Below are 22,184 nucleotides of genomic sequence, written 5' to 3'. Positions count from 1 at the left end.
ATGTTTCTTTCTAATTCACTTTATAGTTTAATGACTTGTGTTGACAACAGTGTAAACATCACCTTGAGCTATCATCATGAGGTCAAGAGCCATTCAATTCTGCCACAACAGAGGTAGATGATACTTCTATTTGTGGAGATCCAGGGTGTCATTTTTTGCATTAAAGCTTTACTCTAGTATTCCAGAGATATTAACATGACTTGTGCTGGCCAATGGAAAAAAAAGTGATTATGTGTTGGTTCCGGGTGAAAGCTTTAAGAACAAGTGTGAGTTCCAACATATTCTCTCTTACCCTCTGAAACAGTGACAAGCAATACTCTATATTATTTATGGTTGCTGTTCCATCAGCTTGAGACCCAGAATGAGGATGACACAGAGCAAAGCCTCCAGCTGACCTGAGATGAAAATATAGTAAGAGTGGAAACTGAATCTTATTGAATGAAGCCACTGAAGTTTTGGGTTTACTTGCTACCACAGCAAAAATTACCCTGTCTTTTTTTTCTCTTAATTAAAAAAAATTTTATTTATTTATTTTGGCTGCGCCGGGTCTTAGTTGCAGCATTTGGGATTCTTAGCTGCGACGTGCAAACTTCTTAGTTGTGGCGTGCATGTAGGATCTAGTCCCCTGACCAGGGATGAAAACTGGGCTCCCTGCCTTGGAAGTGTGATGTCTTACCCACTGGGCCACCAGGGAAGTCCCTACCCTGTCTTAATTAGTACAGTTAGCTAATATTTTATTTATGATGTATGCAGTGACATTCATAAGTGAAAGGGGCTTACAGTTTTATTTTTTATATTTTCCTATTTCTGGAATCAAGACTACATTACCTTTGGGAATTCCCTGGAGTTCCAGGGGTTAACACTCTGTGCTTCCACTGCAGGGGCATGGGTTCAATCCCTGGTCAGGAAACTAAGATCCCACATGCTGTACTGCACGGCTTAAAAAAATAAAAAAGACTACATTGGGACTTCCCTGGTGGTGCAGTGGTTAAGAATCCGCCTGCCAATGTAGGGGACACGGGTTCGAGCCCTGGTCCAGGAAGATCCCACATGCCGTGGAGCAACTAAGCCCGTGCGCCACAACTACTGAGCCTGCGCTCTAGAGCCCGTGTGCCGCAACTACTGAAGCCCGCGTGCCTAGAGCCCGTGCTCCGCAACAAAAGAAGCCACTGCAATGAGAAGCCCGCACACTGCAAGGAAGAGTAGCCCCCGCTCGCCGAAGCTAGAGAAAGCCTGCGTGCAGCAACAAAGACCCAAAGCAGCCAAAAATAAAATAAATAAAATAAATTAAAAAAAAGACTACATTCATTCTTTCTTTTTTTAATTTTTTGCTATACATAAATGTATGTGTTCAACCCACCATCTTTAACTGAAAGTCTTCCCTAAATCTTATTAATAAAAATCAGAGTTCTATTATTATCCTAGAAAAGTTTTTGCTTTTTTTCTACGTATGGAAATGTTTCTTGAAAATGTGTTAACCTCACCTATAAAACCATCTGGGCATTTGGGGGGAATGGTGGGACGTCTGACTACCATTTTCAAATGTTTATTATTTATTGATCTACTTAAGGTCTGTTTTTTCTTGTGCCAATTTTGACACTTTGTTTATTTCTAGGATCACTCCATTAGGTTTTCAAATTTATTAGCACATAATTATTCTTTTTTTTTCAATATTTATTTATTTATTTGTTTTCCCTGGGTCTTAGTTGCGGCATGCATGTGGAATCTAGTTCACTGACCAGGGATCGAACCCCAGGCCCCCTGCATTGGGAGCACAGAGTCTTATCCACTGCACCACCAGGGAAGTCCCAGCATATAATTATTCTTAATACAATTATCTTTCCATTGTGTCTATGATTTCTGTAGTTATTTCTTCTGCATTTTCTATTTTGCATTTGCTATCTATATTTTTCTGTCTATATATTTTTATTTTTTCAAAGAACCAGTTTCTAGTTAATCTTTTATTTCTCTCTTGATTTCTGCCCTATCTTCCTTATGTACTTCCCCTCTTGTTTGAGATCTCTCTCTTGCTCTTTTTCTAACTTCATGAGTTGAATTCTTTGAGCAATTTTTCTATTTGTTTCCTGATAAAATTTTTTGAAAGCTATAATTCATCAAAATACAGCTTTATCTGTGTCCTATGAATTTTTTTTGTCCTATGAATTTTAACATGTAGTGTATTTATTGTCATTCAGCTCTAAGTATTTAACTTCCTTCATGATTTTTTAACCCAAGGGCTATTTATTTATACAATATATAAATGTTAATTTGCAGTGCAATAAAGCTTTGTGGTTAGAGAAGATGGTCTATATGAAAATGATAATGATTCTTTAGAATGTATTGAGGCTTTCTTTGTGGCCTAATAATGGTCCATTTCTGTAAGTGATCTATGATGTTTGAATGTAATGTGTATTTGCTGATTTTTGAGCATAGATTTCTATATATTTAGTCACTAGAGCATATTAATAATATTAGTCATGTCTTCTCTATCTCTGCTTACTTTTTCGTCTGCTTGTTTCTGAGTGACATGAGTTAACAATTTCAGCTACAATTGTTGACTTATCTCTATTTCTTCTGAAATTCTTATAGTTGTTGCTTAATATATGATGGATATATTTAAGAAGTTTATTTCACTCTTATATAACATTTTTGGAGTAAGCAGACCAGAGCTTGTATGGTGGCTCTGTGATGCTAGGAACCTAGGCATCTTACTAATTTGTCATTCCTGGTGCATTGCCCTGATTGACTTGGTCCGTTAGTTCACCACCTCACCTTCTGAAAAGAGAAGCCCCTTCCCTTTGATATCACTATATGGAAGATGCACAAATTGCTTTTGTTCACTTTCCATTGACCAGAGTGTCATCATGCGAGCACTTCTAGTTCCAGGGGACATTGACAATTTTGGTTTTTATTCTGGGGGTTATGCACTAAAATAAATGCATAAATAAATAAGAATCAGGGTTCTATTACTACTATAGGAGAGAAAAATCGATATTGGAAGACAACTAGGAGTCTATCACAAGATCTCAGTGTTTTGTATGTAATCATTCATTTAATCCCTGTCTTTTCCATATACTTCTTCTACCCTCAACTTTCTCTCAGTTTAACCTCCTTTTTGTTTTACCCTCTCCAAAAAATAAACTTCCAGTTTTCCATTGCCCTGGGGAAGATGATTTAGAAGGTCTAACTGCTTCTTTTTATTTTTTTTAAATTAACTTATTTATGTATTTATTTATTTTTGGCTGTGTTGCTGCACACGGGCTTTCTCTAGTTGCCGCGAGCGGGTGCTGCTCTTCATTGCATTGCACGGGCTTCTCATTGTGGTGGCTTCTCTTGTTGTGGAGCTCGGGCTCTAGGCACGCAGGCTTCAGTAGTTGCGGCACGCGGGCTCTAGAGCGCAGGCTCAGTAGCTGTGGCGTGCAGGGGCTTAGCTGCTCCACAGCATGTGGGATCTTCCCGGACCAGGGATTGAACCTGTGTCCCCTGCATTGGCAGGCGGATTCTTAACTGTGCCACCAGGGAAGCCCGCAGGTCCAGGTCTTTATCCCTAAAGATTTCAAACTGCCTGAGTCTTGACAGACTGGAATAAGAATCCTCCCCAAGAATCTTTCTCAGTATGTCTGAACCTGGACGGAAATAAAATTCTTGTTCTGACCTTTGTAGGCAAGGCCATGGTGGAAGGCAATGGATTATGCTCCAGATGTGAGGAAGTGCAATTATCTTCCACTCAGCGAGTTGCAGAAAATGAGGCACACTGCTTCCCATAAATGACTTGTCTTGCAACCTTCTGAGCTAGTCATACCTTCTTTGAACCTTGGTTTCTATTTCTACCAAATGGGACGGATAACACCGTTGTCACTAGTAGCGTTGCTGTTAAGATTAAGTAAGACAGCTAGTAGCTTTAGAATGTCTAAGCACAGTGCCCCCGGACATAGTGGACAAACTATAAACCGTAGCTTGGAGTGGACGAAAAGAGCTGGGAGCTTTAAGCTAGTCAGATTTGGGAGTCTGGGTAGGGCCTAAGAGGATGGCTTCACCGGATTGGGCCAGCCGAAGGGGACGGGCCCAGAGGGAGGAGCCAGCCGCGTCCCGCCGCAGCCCCCAGCTTTGAATCAAGCGCGGTAGTTTCAGGCGGTGGCCAATCCTAGGACAGCATTTCCTTGCGTCAGTTGTTGTTGAGGTTCAGAGCCACGCGTCTCTCACCGATATCTGTTCTAGCCGTTGCTGGTATACACGTGCTCGGCTGTTTCGTGTCCATCCGTTACGACTGAGCGGACCGACAGAAAGTCTTAGTTAACTTCCTGAGTATACGGCCTGGAAAGAGACTGTCGGCTACTCGCTCCGAACATGTAGTGCAGCCCCAGCTTCCCATTCTCTGGAAGTCGCTGGCCGCCGTTCAGTCAGGAGTAGTAGTACCAAGATTCTAGTTCTTCTTACGCGACTTGCTAGAGAAGCAAAAAGTTGCTTTTTTCGAGGAAGCCAGGGAGGAAAGGTATCACGCAGAACCAGGTGGTGCGGGTGGGGGATGTCCTTGGGCAGGATTGGGGCTGGGTCCTGGCCCTTTAAACTCGAGGGGGAGGATCCGGAAGTGGATGGGCGGGGCGAAGGGCCCTGGTATATAAGAGGGCCCAGCCGCGCGGGGTCTCCAATCTGCCATTTTCTGTCCACGAATAAGTCTCTGGCTTTCCAAATTCTCTGTTTTTCCCTCAGGCACTATCCCGTCCGCTGGCCCACCACCTCAGGCGAACGATGGCCGCAGAGTCCACAGCCACTGCCGCCATCACCGCGGAGCTGGTTTCCGCCGATAAGTAAGCTGGACCGTGGAGAGCTTGAGGCACTGGCCAGTCCGCAGGGAGGGGGTGGTGGACGGAGGCTAACCGGGAGGGACAGACCGGAGGGTGGGAGGGCTTTCCTTCCAGTGAACAACCGCCGCGGTTCGGGGAGGGCCGGACACTGGAGAAGCCCACTTCTAGCAGAGAGCCTCGCTCATTGGCAGTAACGCCGGCCGGCTGGGGCCCCCTGCCCCGCTTTTCGCGGTCGCCATCTTGCCGGGGGCAGCGGCGGCTGTCTCCATCGCCTGCCCCTCTCCTTCCTCCCCAGGCCCGGGGCTATCGGCGGGGAGGCGGGGCCCCGGCGCGGCAGTGTACCTTCACGTCCCTGCTGTCCCCGCACTCCTGGCGTGCGCCTCCGGTAGGATCCCCAAACACATCGGGAAAATAACCAACAGAGATTTGGCGCCAAAAAAAAAAAACTGCACGAGGGAGGAGGCCGGACCGGTGGGTCGGGATGGGCGGGGTCTCTCGGGGGCGGGGTCGTGCGCTTGTGCGTTCGCTTCCCTCCGCCGGCTTTGGAGCAGGGGGCGGGGCCCTGAGGAGGCGGGAAAACTCCATTGTTTGTGGCTGCGGCTCCCGAGCGCCTCGGACTTCCGCCGTGGGACGCGGTGAAGCTTGTGCCCCGCGGTCTCTTCGCTCACCTGGTACTCTCCTGCCCTCAGCAAGGCCCATCTCTTTTGTCTGTGGTGGAGAGCATCGTGGTTCTTTTAGACTTTGGGGACGTTGGCGGGGGACTTGGCTGCTTCTGGGGGATTTTATCGTGAGGCGAAGCATCTTCTAGCACTGCGTCGAGGTCTTTTCACTTCTAGCAGTGTTTGGTTGCTAGGAGAATGGGCAGTATTAAGCGCGAAGTGTAACAGAAGGACTGGAAGGAATGATAGAAGACATGATTGCTATGAAAACGGCACAGTGCCACTCAGACATAAAGGTATTTTTTGAACAGTGAAGGGAAACAGGCCGTTATTCGAAGAAACAAGAAATAACCCAAATTATTAAGTGGCAGACTCTAGGTTAAACCCTAGTATTTCAAGTTTTTATTCCCTCATTACTCATCCTTTCCCCCATCCCCAAAGCTTGAGAGGAAATTGCATGAAAATCTAATTAGCTAGTTAGAACAATAAAGGCATCATTCCTTAGTAAGTTCCTGGGGCAATTCAGGGGTAAAGCGTTTCAGTCGTTTAAGGGGGTGGGTAAGGAAAATTTATGTGAGTTTAATAAACTACTAAGAATGCACATTATAATTCCAGTATAGCCATTGAAAGAATAAAAAAACATGTTTAACTTCCAAACCAGTAGAGAGAGAAAATTGAATGAGAAATAAACCACAATTCAGAGTTGATTTTGATACCGCTTTCATTGCTTAAGTGGTGAATGTTGGGCTACAGTTTTGTCATCTGTTAAAAGCTACAATTTGGCTTCTGTCCCCTCATGCCATTAAACAACGTTGCTAAAGGTTATCAATGGTTGTCTAAATGTTAAATCAGTCTTTGTCCTTATTAGCTTTCTAAATAGTTCTAAGTAGTTGTTAACGTTTTTGTTTATGTTACAAAAGAATATAGCAGTTTGTACTGTAGTGGTAAGGAGGAATGAGAAAGCTTAGAGGAAGTCTTATGTGATGCATTGAATTTTACTTTAACTGTCTTATAATTTCTGAGCTACTTATTCGTACCTTTAGATGAGAGATGTCAAAGTAAAAATAAGTGGTTTAGCTCAGTAATCCTTAAAGTTCTGGGGTTTGTCGTTCCTATTTCCATAAGTGGAAGGTTCATCTGTGTTGGTGTGGGGCTTATTTTGGTGCTTAGTATTTGGCTGTTTAAAATGAGATGGATAACCTCTTGTAAGTTAGCTTTATGATGAATTAATGTCACTGTAATTAGAATATATTTGTGTGAAAGATTTAGCTAACGTACCTGTGTACCTATATTTTGGTTGGGTGGAGGAGTTAGGTTCAGTATATTAGCTCAAATGTGTAAATGAGAAGAGTCTCTCTTGGTGGACCTGCAAAAAAAAAAAATCTATTTTCAGAAGATTTAAAAAAAAAATTTTTTTTTTTTTCCCGGTTGTGCCACACGGCATTATACAATCTTAGTTCCCCCGCCAGGGATCAAACCCACACCTTCTGCATTGGAAGCACGGAGTCTTAACCACTGGACCACCAGGGAAGTCCCTGACCTTGTACTCTTAAGACAATTTACTCATCACATCCATTAACTTTGGTAATCTTTATATGCGTATCCGAAAGTATTCTCCACTTACCACTTCAAACAACTGAGGTTCAGGGAGGGACTTCCCTGGTGGTCCAGCAGTTAAGACTTTGCTCCTAATGTAGAGGACCCGGGTTCAATTCCTGGTCAGGGAACTAAGATCCCGAAAGCCACACAGCCTGGCCAAAAAAAAAAAATCGGTTAAAAAAAAAAAAACTGAGGGGGGGTGGTGGTGGTGGGATGAATTGGGAGATTGGGATTGACATATATACACTAATATGTATAAAATAGATAACTAATAAGAACCTGCTGCTGTATAAAAAAATAAAACTGAAAAAAATATGTAGAGCAATGCAGAAATAAAAAGACAAATTCACAATTGTAAAAAAAATAAAAATGCCAAAAAATAGTAAGATTAATTGCAATTTTACAATTTGGGCTTTAAACATACACTGTTTCTTGGGCTATGACAGTAGGGTAAAATGACCTAGTTTGTATAAATTTTATGAGGCTTGATAAATGCACTTAATAATTGTCAGCTCATGACAAAATTAAATGACTCAATGAATGTTAATGTCTCCTTTCATATATCTAAATGCCTTGGTACAGTTTCAATATGTGGCATATGTATTGTAGTATGATCTATTAATAACGTGGATCAGAGAGAAGCAAAAGTCAAGGACAAATGTAATTTTTTGTGAGATGTACATTATTTTTTAACATCTAGCTGATTATCTTTGGATGCCAATTAAACATTACACCCTCTTGGAAAAAAAAACACTGAGGTTCACCCTAAAGTTTCCACAAAAAAAAGATCATCGATTAGAATGCTTAATATTGTTAAAATGTTCATACTACCCAAAGAGATCTATGGATACAACACAGTCTCTGTTAAAATGCCAATGGCATTTTTTGCAGAAGTAGAAAAATGCATCCTAAAATTCATAAGAAATCTCAAGGGGTCCCAAATAGCCAAAACAGTTTCTTTTGTTTGTTTGTTTTTGACCACGCCTCGAGGCTTGTGGATTTTAGTTCCTTGACCAGGGATTGAACTGGGATCCTAACCACTGGACCGCCAGTAAATTCCCTGCCAAAACAGTTTTGAAAAGAACAAAGTGCAGGTCTCACTTGCTGATATCAAAACATTGTGCTACTGGCATAAAGATAGACAAATAGAACAATGGAATGTAAAAGAAAGTCCAAAAATCCTTGCATATGGTCAAATGATCTTTGATAAGGATGCCAAGACCACTCAATGAAGAAAGGACATTCTTTTTTTTCTTCTTAAATTTATTTTTTAATTTTTGACTGCATTGGGTCTTTGTTGCTGCATGCGGGCTAAGCGGTGAGCGGGGGCTACTCTTCGTTGCAGTGGGCGGGCTTCTCACTGCGGTGGCCCCTCTTGTTGCGGAGCACGGGCTCTAGGCGTGCGGGCTTAGTTGTTCCATGGCATGTGGGATCTTGCTGGACCAGGGCTCGAAGCCATGTCCCCTGCATTGGCAGGCGTATTCTTAACCACTGGGCCACCAGGGAAGTCCCGGGATATTCTTTTCAACAAATGGTGTTGGGAGAACGGGATATGCACATGCAGGAGAATGAAGTTAGATCCTTATTTTCCACCGTATACAAAAATGAGCTGAAAATGGATTAAAGACCTAAATGTAAGACCTGAAACTATAAATCTCCCAAAAGAAATCATAAGTTAAAAGCTCCATGGGAATTCCCTGACGGTCCAGTGGTTAGCACTTGGCACTTTCATTGCCATGGTCCAGGTTCAGTCCCTGGTTGGGGAACTAAGATCCTGCAAGCCTCTCAGCGTGGCTAAAAAAAAAAAAAAAAAAAAAAAAAAAATTTCCCTGCCAGTTTTTCAGTACATTTTATTGAAGTACAGCATACTACAAAATGCACAAATGGTAAATGTACAGTTGAGTGAATTTTCACAAAGGGAAATTAGAAACAAAACATTATATGGAAGCTTCCCCCCCCAACCTTTTTAGTCATACTCCTCCCATCAAGCCTAGCTCTTCTGACTTCTAACATTACAGTGTCATAGGTGGATGTTGAACTTGTATTTATTTGTAAGGGTACCATAAAACTTTATAGGGAGGGTCTTGCCTGGTGGTTCAGTGGTTAAGACTCCACGCTTCCACTTAAGGGGGTGCAGGTTCGATCCTTGGTCGGGGAACTAAGATCCTGCATGCTGTGTGGCACAGCCAAAAAAACCCCAAAAAACTTTATAGGGAGGGTGACAGATGATGCTAAATTTCTATGATGACTGGGAGCCAGGAAAACTGAGTTCTGTTTCTAGCTGCTGCGGTGGACCTCAGTTTTCCCATTTGTTAAATGGTGGCAGTAGTGGGGAGATTCTACAAGGAAATTTTTTTCAGGAAAGTTTTGTGAAGCAGTTTTCTTTCCTCCTACTTATTGGCATATTTTCCCTATATTTATTGAGCATTTGTCTTATTTAGTAGAGGCGCTGTGGTTAAGGAGACAGAAAAGATCTCTGCTTTCAAATGGAGCTTCGACTACTGGGATAGAGACCATGAATATATAGATTAGAGAATATCAGTGATAAAGTGCTATGCAAAGAATTACCCTAGTTTTAAGGTGATGTGAGGTAACTGGGTGGTTATTTATTTTTAATTAATTAATTTACTTATTTATTTTTGGCTGCACTGGGTCTTCGTTGCTACCCACGGGTTTTCTCTATTTGCAGCGAGTGGGGGCTACTTTTCGTTGCGGGGCGTGGCTTCTTACTGTGGTGGCTTCTCTTTGCGGAGCATGGGCTCTAGGCACGCGGGCTTCAGTAGTTGTGGCACGTGGGCTTCAGTAGTCGTGGCACACAGGCTTCAGTAGTTGTGGCTTGTGGGCTCTAGAGCGCAGGCTCAGTAGTTGTGGCACATGGGCTTAGTTGCTCCGCGGCATGTGGGATCTTCCCCGACCAAGGCTTGGACCTGTGTCCCCTGCATTTGCAGGCGGATTCTTAACCACTGCACCATCAGTGCAGGGGGAAGCCCTGGGTGGTTATTTTAGATTGGGCGATCAGGGATGGCCACAATGAGATGAATGACAAGGGGCCAGCTATATGAAGTTTCTAACTGGGAAACTTCGTTCATAGAAATAGGGATAGCAGAGAATGTGGATACAGAGGCAAGCAGGTTGGTAGTTTTGGTGGTTGAGGAAGGGAGACTTCCTGTCTAATGGTTTCTATTTGCTCAATGGGGTATGAAGCAAGGTCTGCTTAGAAGTAAGGGGGAATGGAGTAGGGTGTAGGAGATATGAGGAGAGATAGTAATGTTGGAGACTTGGAAGACATATTCTAGGGAATGTGGTAGGATTGCCAATGTTGTCCTTGTTTCAGATATGGGGCCAAGAATTTAAAGAGAGTGCAGTCAGTGCTGTTGTTCCTTAAATGTTCAGCTTCTCTGCTCTAGCAGACACAGAATAGATGGCTAGAGGATTAAGACCTCTTGTGGAACATAAAAGTTTGCCAGAAGAAAAGCCTTCTTCACAGGCTGAGGGTTTATGTTAGAGAAAAAAAATCTTTAAGATAAAACAACTGGAGATTTGTGGGGGGTTTTTTCATGTCTGGTTGTCTGCCAGCAACTACCTATTTGGTCTCTTGGTGCTTCCTTTCCTTCCCCTTAGATAGCACCATCTCTGCATTCAAACGTCCCAAGATGGATGCTTTTAAAAACATTTTCTCTGTGATATATGCGTTCAGTTGCTTTCTTTGCTTCTTCCCTTCATAGCCAGGCTTCTTTAGATAAGAGTCTGCAGAATTTCTGGTGTCCATTTCCCCCCCCCTTCTGTTTGCTTATATATTTAACAAATGTATTCAATATATACTTTAATGTGTCAGGTTTTAGAGATACAAAGATGAATAAGGTATCAGTTGCTGGTCATCAGATCACAATCTAATTGGACAGGTGTGTTCTGAGAATATACACATTTGTTCAACCTGTCTCGATCTGGCTTCTTCATGTCATTTAAACAACATTGCTAAAGGTGATCATGGATTGTCTAAATGCTAAAATAGTCCTTATTCTTAGCTTTCTAATGAGTTCTTTTTGCTGCCTTTTTGGCACCTCTTTGCTGCCTCTGATACCAGACACTCCCTCCTTAATTATGTCTTCTTTTGATGCTGCCTCCATTTCTTCCTATCTTTCTGTTCTTTCAGTGTTAATGATTGCTAGAATCTATTGATTCCTTATGTGCCAAGCATTGAACTAAGCACTTTGTGAACTTTCTCATTTAATTTTCAAAACAGATCCTGTGAGGTAGGTACTGTTAATAGTTGAGGAAACTGAGGTACTTCATATGGTAAGTGGCAAAGTCACTTGTCGTTAATCCTACCCTAGTGATTCAGAATTGGTCACTTTAACAAATACTGATTAGATACCAGGCTTTGCTAGGATACAGTTTAGGATAAGATAGACATGGTTTCTTAGATCTTAATCCTGATGGGGAATACAGAAAGTCAGTAGGCAATTGGAGTACAGAATGAGTTATGATGGGGTCGTGTAACTGGGTAAGTTACTTCTCTGGAAAATAGCCACAAGGTTTTTTGTGAGAGGATGAAATGAGAATGTAGTAGGCACTGCTATGTCTGACAGATGTTTGCTCTGAATTGCCTATTGAATGTTATCCATTTATTTATTTATTATTTTAAAAATATTTATTTGGCTGCTCTGGGTCTTAGTTGCAGCAGGCGGGATCTTTAGTTGCGGCATGTGGGATCTAGTTCCCTGACCAGGGATCAAACCCGGGACCCCTGCATTGGGAGCCCAGAGTCTTAGCCACTGGACCACCAGGGAAGTCCCTGAAGCTCTCCATTTAGATGTTCCATAAGCACCTCAAAACCAGCTCAGTATGTACACCCCAATTTTCACTAATAATCTTGCTCTTGTACCTTATTTTGGTTGGATAGCACTCAGTTTCCCAATCCCAGAAATAAAAATTCTAGATTCCCCCCCCTCCTTTTTCAATTTCTAAACAGTTACCAATGTTTAGCAGTTTGGTAGTCTGTAACAGGGCTTAGAAATGTAAAGCCTAGAGGGCCAGATAGGAAAAAGTGAAGTGGTGGTGGGGATTGAAGTGAATTGTCCCTTAAAGGGCTAGGTCACTGTTCAACTTCAGCTGATTGGGGAGAATGTATGCCATAGTGGCAGGTATTTCTAATATTTAAAGAATATTGTAATTATTTCTTTGACTAGGAAATACATTCCTGGTTCAAAATCCAGAAGGGGAAGTACACAGTGAAATGTCCCTCCAACCCTTATTCCCTAATCACATAGGTTTTCTCCTCTGAGTCCACCAGTGTTAGTAATTTATTATGTGTCCCTCAATGCTACCTTATGCATATACGAGCAGATTGTAAGTAGTTATTAATTCTATATTATTGTGTAAACGGTAGCACACTTGACACATTTCTGAGCACTTAGCATTATATCTTGGAGATGATTCCTCATTAGGGCATAGTTACTTTCTTTTCTTTTTTTTAATGGCTGCATTGTATTCTATTCTGTGGCTGTCTCATAATGAGTTTCCTATTGATGGACATTTGAATTCTTTCCAGAATTTAATTGTTACAAATTGTGCTCTAGGGAATAACCGTGTAACCTTGGACTCATATCTATAGGATAAATTTCTACAAGTGGAACTGCTGGATCAAAGAGTGTTCATTTGTTGTTTTTGATAGATATTGCCAAATAGACCTTCATAGAAGTTTTGTGAATTTAAACTTATATTAGCAATATATGTGAACACCTGTTACTCTTACATTCTTGTCTTTGACTATTTGATGGGTAAAAAATGCTTTCTCACTGTAATTTTGTGTTTCTCTGAAGAATGAGTGTGAGCATGTATTCAAATGTTTGAGGTATTTGTGTTTCATTTTCTGTGAATGTGTTTATATCCTTTAATCTTTTCCTGTTGGACCTTTTTCCCTGTTGATTTAATATTCTGTATATATTCACTAAGTTAACCTTTTGTGAAATGAATGAGATGGAGTAGAATTTATCAGTCTTACATGATTTCTGAATATGAAAGGCCTTCTCCCGATGAGTTACAATGTAACTCGCCTGTGGTTTTCTTTAGTACTTTTCTGGTTTCAGAGTTTACATAATGATTTTTCAGGAGAAGCAGAAATCCAGATTTTTATGTGATATCTTCATAGTTTTAAATGTAGTAACTACCATAATTAACATTAAAAAATAATTGTGGGTAAACATGTCTATGGCTCAGATAGGACATGAACATGAGTTAGTAATTTTTTTTCTAATATGGTGCTTGTTACAGTGTGGTCCCCAAACCAGCAGTAGCAGCATCACCTAGAAAGTTGTTAGAAATGCAAATTCCTGGACCTCATAATAGACTTGCTGAACCAGAACTCTAGGGTTGGGGCTCAACAGCGTGTTCTTTTTTTTTTTAATAAATTAATTTTATTTATTTTTATTTTTGGCTGCGTTGGGTCTTCGTTGCGGTTGCGGTGCATGGGCTTCTCTTATTGTGGAGCACGGTGCGCGGGCTTCAGTAGCTGTGGCTCACGGGCTCTAAAGCGCAGGCTCAGTAGTTGTGGCTCACGGGCTTAGCTGCTCCGCGGCATGTGGGATCTGCCCGGGCCAGGGCTCGAACCCGTGTCACCTGCATTGGCAGGCGGATTCTTAACCACTGCGCCACCAGGGAAGCCCTCAACAACGTGTTCTAACATGAGCTCCAAGTGATTCGTGTAGGTTGAAGTTTGAGAACCACTGCTTTAATCCATCTTTTCTTCTGACTATGCTAGTACATGCCCTTTTTGTCTAGGCTACTAAATAAGAATGGAAGTAAGTTTATCACTGCTGAGTGCTTTACAGTGCTATTTAATAGTATCTTCAACTGATATGCTTTTTTCCTCATTTTGTCCACTTCAAACTTTTATACCACTGAGTATATAAAAGGTAAATTTGATCATATTACACCTTCAGTGCCTCAACTTAAGGATAAAAATTTAAAACTTTAGGTTGGCATCAATACTGAACGATCTGGGACTTCTCTGGTAGTCCAGTGGTTAAAACTTTGCCTTCCAGTGCAGGGGGCATGGGTTCAGTCCCTCACCAGGGAACTAAGATCCCACATGCTGCACAGTGCAGCCAAAAATTCAAAACAAAACAACAACAAAACCTTAAGAAAAAACCTAAACGACCTGGTTCCAGCCTTGCTTCTAGAAAGTGGGGACATGGAAAGTGGGGTGAAGGAAAGTTACAATGGTAAAGTCCAGGGAATTCCCTGGCATCCCAGTGGTTAAAACTCCGCACTTCCACTACAGCGGGCCATGGGTTCCTTCGTAGGGGAAGATCCCGCATGCTGTGGGGTGCGGCCAAAAAAAAAAAAAAAAAGTAAATTCCAGTCTTGGAATTTACATTATAGTTTAAGGAGGTATTCTCCAAAGTAGAGAGGAATTAAGGTTTAATAACGATACAGAGATTGACAGTTGCCTTATTTATGACATTATCAGGGAGCTTTTCCAAAACAAACATGAATTCTATCTCAGGTTTAACAAATAAAATCTCTAGGGGTGCAACCCAGGCATCTTATCTTTTGGATAAGCTTTCTAGTGAATTAATTATTATGCTCACCTCCGGTTAAGAATCATGGTCACATCAAGATGGGGAAGTTACATGGAAGTACGTGTGAGCTCAATATAAAATTTAAAACTTTCAACTAGAATAACAACAAAATTGAAAATGGCGACCTTACAAAACAGAGATCTAAATCAGTAGAGGTATTCAAAGAAAGACTAGGTTAGCATTTGCCAGGCATGTTGTATACTGAGTAAGGAGCAGAATTAAGTAACTTTCAATTCTAATATTTTAATCAAATACAATGTAATCAAATACATTATCAGGACTCCATGTTTTAAATTACAGACTGGCTGATGGGAGTTATTTATTCTAGACCCTGTGTGATTTCCAAGGATAGTTTTGCCTATTCCTTTCTGGGTCATTCTTTCCTGGGTCTCAGTAGTTTTCTCATGCATAAGTTGATCAGCACTTAAACAGAGACTGGGGGGAAGCGTCTACAGATCTCTGAAGCTTGCTTTCTCTATAGCTCTCTTTCTAGTCTGTCCTGTAAATTCTAGCTACCTAGGCCACCCCAAACCTCAAATTCTGTCTTCTCAATTCTGTGAGATGGACTTTGTTCATGGTCCTTCTCTGTCCTGTGGACAAGTCTCTCCAGATAGTAACCTGGGGATACTCATAGGACTCACCTCATTTGTTTCCCTTCTCTCAGATTACTGTCTTGTGCTACTGGTGTAAAACTGGTGTTTCGTGTATTTTGGCTGTTTTTTTTTTAGTAGTTTGAGTTATTTGAATCTGATGCCTGATAACTTCCATTATGGCTAACCGTGAAAGTTTAATAGTGTTGCACTTCATCTGTCACCTATGTGGGGTGCAAAACATTTTGTGTATTATTGTTGCTACTGGTGCTTGAATGTAGCATGTATGTACAGTGTTAACGTGTTTGTTTTTAGTACTCATACTTTGGACGTTTGTGTTATACCACTTTGTGTGTGCCACAGACTGGTATTGGTTTGTGAACTGTTCGTTACTGGTCTACAAAGATACAAGTATAGCGAATTCCCTGGTGGTCCAGTGGTTAGGACTCCACGCTTTCACTGCTGTGGCTCCCGGTTCAGTCCCTGGTTGGGGAACTAAGATCCCACAAACCATGCTGTGTGTATGTATAAAAATTGGGAGTAAGCATTTGGGAACAAAGAAATTTGACATTACTCTGACATTTCTGTTAATACTTTATAAAAACCCATGTCTTACACATTGAAATTAAAAGTCTGGTCCTTCAATCGCAGGTAATTTGAGAAGCTCTGTGCTAGAATTTGGCCAGAATAATCCTTTAGTTAAACTATTTGAACATAATTAGCTATGACAGGAGGTGTTTAGGAGATAAGGATCCAAGGCCATTCCAGCATTCTGGTCAGATCATCTGCTTGCTTATGTTGCAGCTGAAAGCATTTAAATTGTACTTCATTCCTGTCACCCTAACGGTGAAGTCTCTGATTATTTTCAACCCCATTTCCCTGCCTCCCCTCCCCCCAGGGCTTTTCATCAAATTTGTAGACCAATATAACATTCTCAAAAGGATTAGGAGTTAGGAGCAAAGATTTTGGATCCTGCTGAAAGAAACTGACACCTTTTCATCTCTAAAGCATTTTCTAGAACTCAGACTCCAATATAGTTAGTCCCTGCCTGGCATTTAATCTCTTCTGCCTTTCTCAAGTTGTCCCCTCTGCTTTTTTTTTTTTGGCGGCGCCCTGCGCCTTGTGGGATTTTAGTTCCCCAACTCAGGCCTTTGGCAGTGAGAGTGAGGAGTCCTAACCACTGGACCGCCAGGGAATTCCCTGTCTCCTCTGCTTTAACTTTTGTTGGAGACTGTGTCTGATGCTTAGCATATAGTGGGTACTAAAATGTCTATTGAATTTAATTTTTTGAATTAGTATATTTATTTATTGAATTGAGCAAGCAATTTTTTTTTTTTTTTTTTTTTTGCGATACACAGGCCTCTCACCGTTGTGGCCTCTCCCGTTGCGGAGCACAGGCTCCGGATGCGCAGGCTCAGCGGCCATGGCTCACGGGCCCAGCCGCTCTGCGGCATGTGGGATCTTCCCAGATCAGGGCTCGAACCCGTGTCCCCTGCATTGGCAGGCGGACTCTCAACCACTGCGCCACCAGGGAAGCCCAATAAATTGCTCTTTTTATGGCTTTATATTTTCTTTTTTATAAAGTTTATTTATTTATTTATTTTTGGCTGCATTGGGTCTTGTTGCTGCGCGTGGGGTTTCTCTACGTGCCTCAAGCGGGGGCTACTCTTCATTGTGGTGTGTGGGCTTCTTGTTGTGGAACACGGGCTCTAGGCACGCGGACTTCAGTAGTTGTGGCACGAGGGCTCAGTAGTTGTGGCTCACGGGCTCTAGAGCTCAGGCTCAGTAGCTGTGGTGCATGGGCTTAGCTGCTCCGTGGCATGTGGCATCTTCCAGATCAGGGCTCGAACCCGTGTCCCCTGAGTTGGCAGGCGGATCCTTAACCACTGCACCACCAGGGAAGTCCCCATATTTTCTTAATTTGTTTAATTTCTAGTCTTAAAATAGCCTTCATTTTTACTTTTTTCCTCTTAATTTTTCATTACAGAATTGAAGAAGATGCCCCTGCTCCTTCTACCTCTACAGATAAAGTGGAGAGGTAAGATTATTTACATGGTGCAATTAGATTTATATCTGGAACATAGACTAAGAGGTATATAACTTGAGGGCAGTTTGTTTCATTATTTTCAATAGGTAACGAATAAGACTGAATGTTAAAGTACCTGTCTAAAGTATGGAGTCCTGACAATGATGTTGTCAGTTTTTTTTGTATTTGATTAAAATATTAGAATTGAAAAACTTGTTTAATTCTTCTTACTTAGTACCCAACATGCCTGGCAAATGCTAACTTATTTTTCTGTTGTTGTTGTGGCATGCAGGCTCAGTAGTTGTGGCTTGCGGGCTCTAGAGCACAGGCTCAGTAGCTGTGGCGCACAGGCTCAGTAGCTGTGGCGCACGGGCTCAGTTTCTCTGCAACATGTAGGATCTTCCCAGACCAGGGCTCGAACCCGTGTCCCCTGCGTTGGCAGGCGGATTCTTAACCACTGTGCCACCAAGGAAGTCCCTAACTTATTCTTTTCTTTAAAAATATTTTATTTATTTATTTATTGGCTGTGTCGGATCTTAGTTGCAGTGCAGACCTCTCTCTAGTTGTGGTGCACAGGCTACTCTGTAGTTGTGGTGTGCGGGCTCTCTAGTTGTGGCACATGGGCTTATTTGCCTCACAGCATGTGGGATCTTAGTTCCCCGCCTGTGTCCCCTGCATTGGAAGGCAGATTCTTAACCACTGGACCAGCAGGGAAGTCCCTAACTTACTCTTTCTTTGAATACTTCTACTGATTTAGATCTCTGTTTTGTAAGGTTGCCATTTTCAATTTTGTTGTTATTCTGGTTGAAAGTTTTAAATTTTATATTGAGCTCACATGTACTTCCATGTAACTTCCCCATCTGGATGTGACCGTGGTTTTTAACCAGAGGTAAGCATAATAATTAATTAACTAGAAAGCTTATCCAAAAGGTAAATGCCTGGGTTGCCTTCCTAGAAATTTCATTTCTTAAGCTTTTAGTGTATGAGTGTTTTGGAAAAGCTTCCTGTTAAATCTTAAGCTCACTTAGGTTGAAAATTACTGTTCTAAATTCTGTTTAATCCCTTTTGCAAAATATCTGCACTTTTTAAGAGTCTTTAAGTTTTCATTTGTTTTATCATTTCACATTGTGGTCTTAAATTCCATTGTTATCTTGGTTATTTAAACCATGTCTTTTACAAATACTACCTACTGATTTGTGAGTCAGTCTCGTTTTGGGGTGGAAGGAGTACTGCTCAGGATTGGTCCTAAAAACATTCGTGTAACCTTTTTAGAGTCTTGGTATATACCATAGTATTAAATTTCTGGACTGAGAATAAGGTATAAATGTAGCTAGGCTACTTCACCCCTGGAACACTGCTGATATGTGATTATTAATATTCTAAGCATTGATGATCTTTTGAGGAGTATGATAATCTGATTCTGAGAGAAACTTGGAAGGATGGTTGGAAAAAACATGACTAGTCTCATAAATTTGTAACAGCTGATCTGAAATGGTTATTTAGTACTGCCTGGCAACTATAGCATGTTTCCCTGGCCAAGTTGTTCTCCCATTCTGCTGAGTAACTTCTTAATATTCAGTACCGTCACCTGTCTTCTTGCTCTTACTTGATGATTTTACTTTTTAAGAAAATTTGATTGGGGACTACCTGGTGGTGCAGTGGTTAAGAATCCACCTGCCAATGCAGTGGACACGGGTTTGAGCCCTGGTCCGGGAAAATCCCACATGCTGCGGAGCAACTAAGCCCGTGTGCCACAACTACTGAGCCGGTGCTCTAGAGCCTATGAGCCACAACTGCTGAGCCTATGTGCCACAACTGTGGAAGCCCACGTGGCTGAGCCCACGCTCCGCAGCAAGAGGCCACTGCAATAAGAAGCCCATGCACCGCAACGAAGAAGTTGCCTGCGTGCAACTTCTGAGAAAGCCTGCATGCAGCAATGAAGACCCAATGTAGCCAAAAATAAATAAAATAAATATATATAAAACATTTGATTGTTCAGTAATAAGCAGTTAGGAAGAGGAGTTTCTTAATCTATCTTAAATCTGTACCCACACATTCTTTTCTTTCTTTATTTTTTCTTTTCTTTTTTATTTGTTTGCTCTCAGTCTTTGTTGCAGCCAGCGGGCTCCTTAGTTGCGGTACCCGAACTCTTAGTTGTGGTACCCGAACTCTTAGTTGTGGTGAGATCTAGTTCCCTGACCAGGGATTGAACCCGGGCCCCCTGCATTGGCTGCACGGAGTCTTATCCACTGTGCCACCAGGGAAGTCCCACATTCTTCTGGATGTGGGTCCATGCTCTTATTCAGAGGTTCTGAAGGTGCAGTCTGTATGCCCCTGGGACCCCCAAGACCCTTTCAGAGATTCCGTAAGGTCAAAATTTTTCGTATTGGTAGACCGTTTGCCGTTTTTGCTGGTTGACATTGGCACTAATGGTGCAAAATCAATGGTGGGTAAACTTGCTGGACCTTTATTTAACAAAGGTCAAGGCAGTACAAGTAGTTCACTCCCAGTTTCACTTCTTTGCTTCCACGATGAAGCAATAGAAACTAATAAATTTATTCTCAGTCCTTCACTACATGGTTTTAGAATAATCTGTGTGACAAAATGGGAAATAGGAATGCTAATTCTGCACCCTGAAGTAGGTAGGTAAGATGGTTGTCTTTAAGAAAAGCATTTGTGTGACTGTTTGAATAAAGAATTAAATTTTGGGGGCTTCCCAGGTGGCACAGTGGTTGAGAGTCCGCCTGCCGATGCAGGGGACACGGGTTCATGCCCTGGTCTGAGAAGATCCCACATGCCGCGGAGCGGCTAGTCCCGTGAGCCATGGCCGCTGAGCCTGCGCGTCCGGAGCCTGTGCTCTGCAACGGGAGAGGCCACAACAGTGAGAGGCCCGCATACCGCAAAAAAAAAAAAAAAAAAAAAAAAAAAAAATTAAATTTTTCATGGAATTCTAGATTTCAAAGGATGAACAACAGACTGATCACTCAGACTTGGGTATTTGGCAGACAGTTTCTCAAAAATTAATAAAGTGAGGCTGTCACTTTAAGGGAAGCAACTGAGAATATCTGTTGTCAGTGATAGAATTTGAGCTTTCAAATGAAAATAAATTAAAATCTTCGAAGTTGTATTGACTACCGTGAGCCTGTCTCATGTAGTCCCAATATTTCAAGACTCTTCTGATGAAATTGGTGGTGGTGGTTGTTTTTTATTGTGGTGTAAATGCATATAACATAAAATTTACCATCATAGGGACTTCCCTTATGGTCCAGTGGTTAAGAATCCGCTTCCTGATGCAGGGGACTCAGGTTCGATCCCTGGTCGGGGAACTAAGATCCCACATGCCACGGGGCAACGAAGTCCACGCGCTCTAGAGCCCACGCTCTGCAGCGAAGATCCTGCCTGCCACAACTAAGATCTGATGCGGCCTAATAAATAAATATTAAAAAAAATTACCATCATAACCGTTTTTAAGTGTACCGATCAGTAATGTTAAGTACATGTACGTTACTGTGGAGCCAGTCCCTTCTTGCAGAAGTGAAACTCTCCATCATCCATCTCCAGAACATTTTCATCTTCCCCAACTGAAACTCTACCCATTAAACAACGTCCCATCTCTTCCCCCAGCCCCTGGCAGCCACCATCCTACTTTCTGTCTCTGTGAATTTGACTACTCTAGGTACCTTTTATAAATGAAATCCTACATCGTTTGTCTTTTTATGACTGGCTTATTTAACTTAGCATAGTGTCTTCAGGGTTAATCCATGTTATAGCATCTGTCAGAGTTCTCTTTTTAAGGCCGAATAATATGCCATTGTATGTATAGACCACATTTCGTTTATCCATTCATCTGTCAGTGGATACTTGAGTTGATTCCTTTTGGCTATTGTGAATAATGCTGCTATGTATATGAGTGTACAAAATCATTCATGAATAGGAGATCTATTCAGAGTACAAGATAGAACAATGATTTTTATTTTATTTAAATAAATAAATTTATTTATTTTTTGTTGCATTGGGTCTTCATTGCTGCAGGGGCTTTCTCTAGTTGCAGTGAGTGGGGGCTTCTCTTCATTGCGGTGTGCAGGCTTCTCATTGCGGTGACTTCTCTTGTTGCAGAGCACAGGCTCTATGCGTGCGGGCTTCAGTAGTTGTGGCTCGCAGGCTCTAGAGTGCAGGCTCAGTAGTTGTGGCGCATGGACTTAGTTGCTCCGCGGCATGTGGGATCTTCCTGGACCAGGGCTCGTACCCCTGTCCCCTGCACTGGCAGGCGGATTCTTAACCACTGCACTATCAGGGAAGTCCCAGAACAATGATTTTTAATGTAGCAGTATGAAAAGTTCGTCAATACATTTTCAGATTCTGCATTGCAAATAACCTTTAAGGAACTACCACTCATTGAGTTTTGGTGTAGTATCAGAGAAGAAAATCCACAGCCATTTACAAGATTATTCAAGGGAATTCCCTGGTGGTGCAGTGGTTAGGACTCCGCGCTTCTGCTGCCAGGGGTCTGGATTCGATCCCTGGTCAGGGAACTAAGATCCCACAAAAAAATTTAAAAAGGCTATTAAAGTACTCCCTTTTCCAAACAGGTATCAGTGTGAGGTCAGATATTTTATACTTCAATGAAAACAACAAATCCCAATGCGTTAAATGCAGAAAAATGAATATGAAAATCCAGCTTTTCTATTAAGCCAGACATTGAAGAGATTTGTAAAAATGTTCAGTAGTGCTTCTCACTAAATTTTTTATGTTTGGGAAATATAGTCATTTTTTCATAGAAGTCATGTTAACATGTAACATTTTAAAATATTTAAAATTTTTTTTAGTTTTAATTTCAATATGGTAAATACAAATAGATATTACTCACATCCAGAAAGGCTCTTCGAGGGCCTTCTGTAATTTGGTAGCGTAAAGAGTCTGGA

General features: G+C 41.8%; 1 protein-coding gene across 2 annotated transcripts in view; it reads left to right on the top strand.

Moving 5' to 3' along the window:
- Positions 1-4,637: 4,637 nt before the first annotated feature.
- Positions 4,638-22,184, top strand: part of NASP (nuclear autoantigenic sperm protein) — a 34,020-nt gene continuing 16,473 nt past the window's right edge. The window contains exons 1-2 of one of the 2 annotated variants that reach the window (XM_030869984.2): positions 4,638-4,808; positions 17,224-17,274. In XM_030869984.2, coding sequence (XP_030725844.1) covers positions 4,750-4,808; positions 17,224-17,274 — 110 coding nt within the window. In that variant the 5' untranslated portion in view covers positions 4,638-4,749. The remainder of the gene's footprint in view (positions 4,809-17,223; positions 17,275-22,184) is intronic. The other variant, XM_030869986.3, reaches the window with a different exon arrangement.

This window comes from Globicephala melas, chromosome 1, assembly GCF_963455315.2.
Source record: "Globicephala melas chromosome 1, mGloMel1.2, whole genome shotgun sequence".
Lineage (NCBI taxonomy): Eukaryota > Metazoa > Chordata > Mammalia > Artiodactyla > Delphinidae > Globicephala > Globicephala melas.
This window is presented reverse-complemented; position numbering and strand designations above follow the sequence as displayed.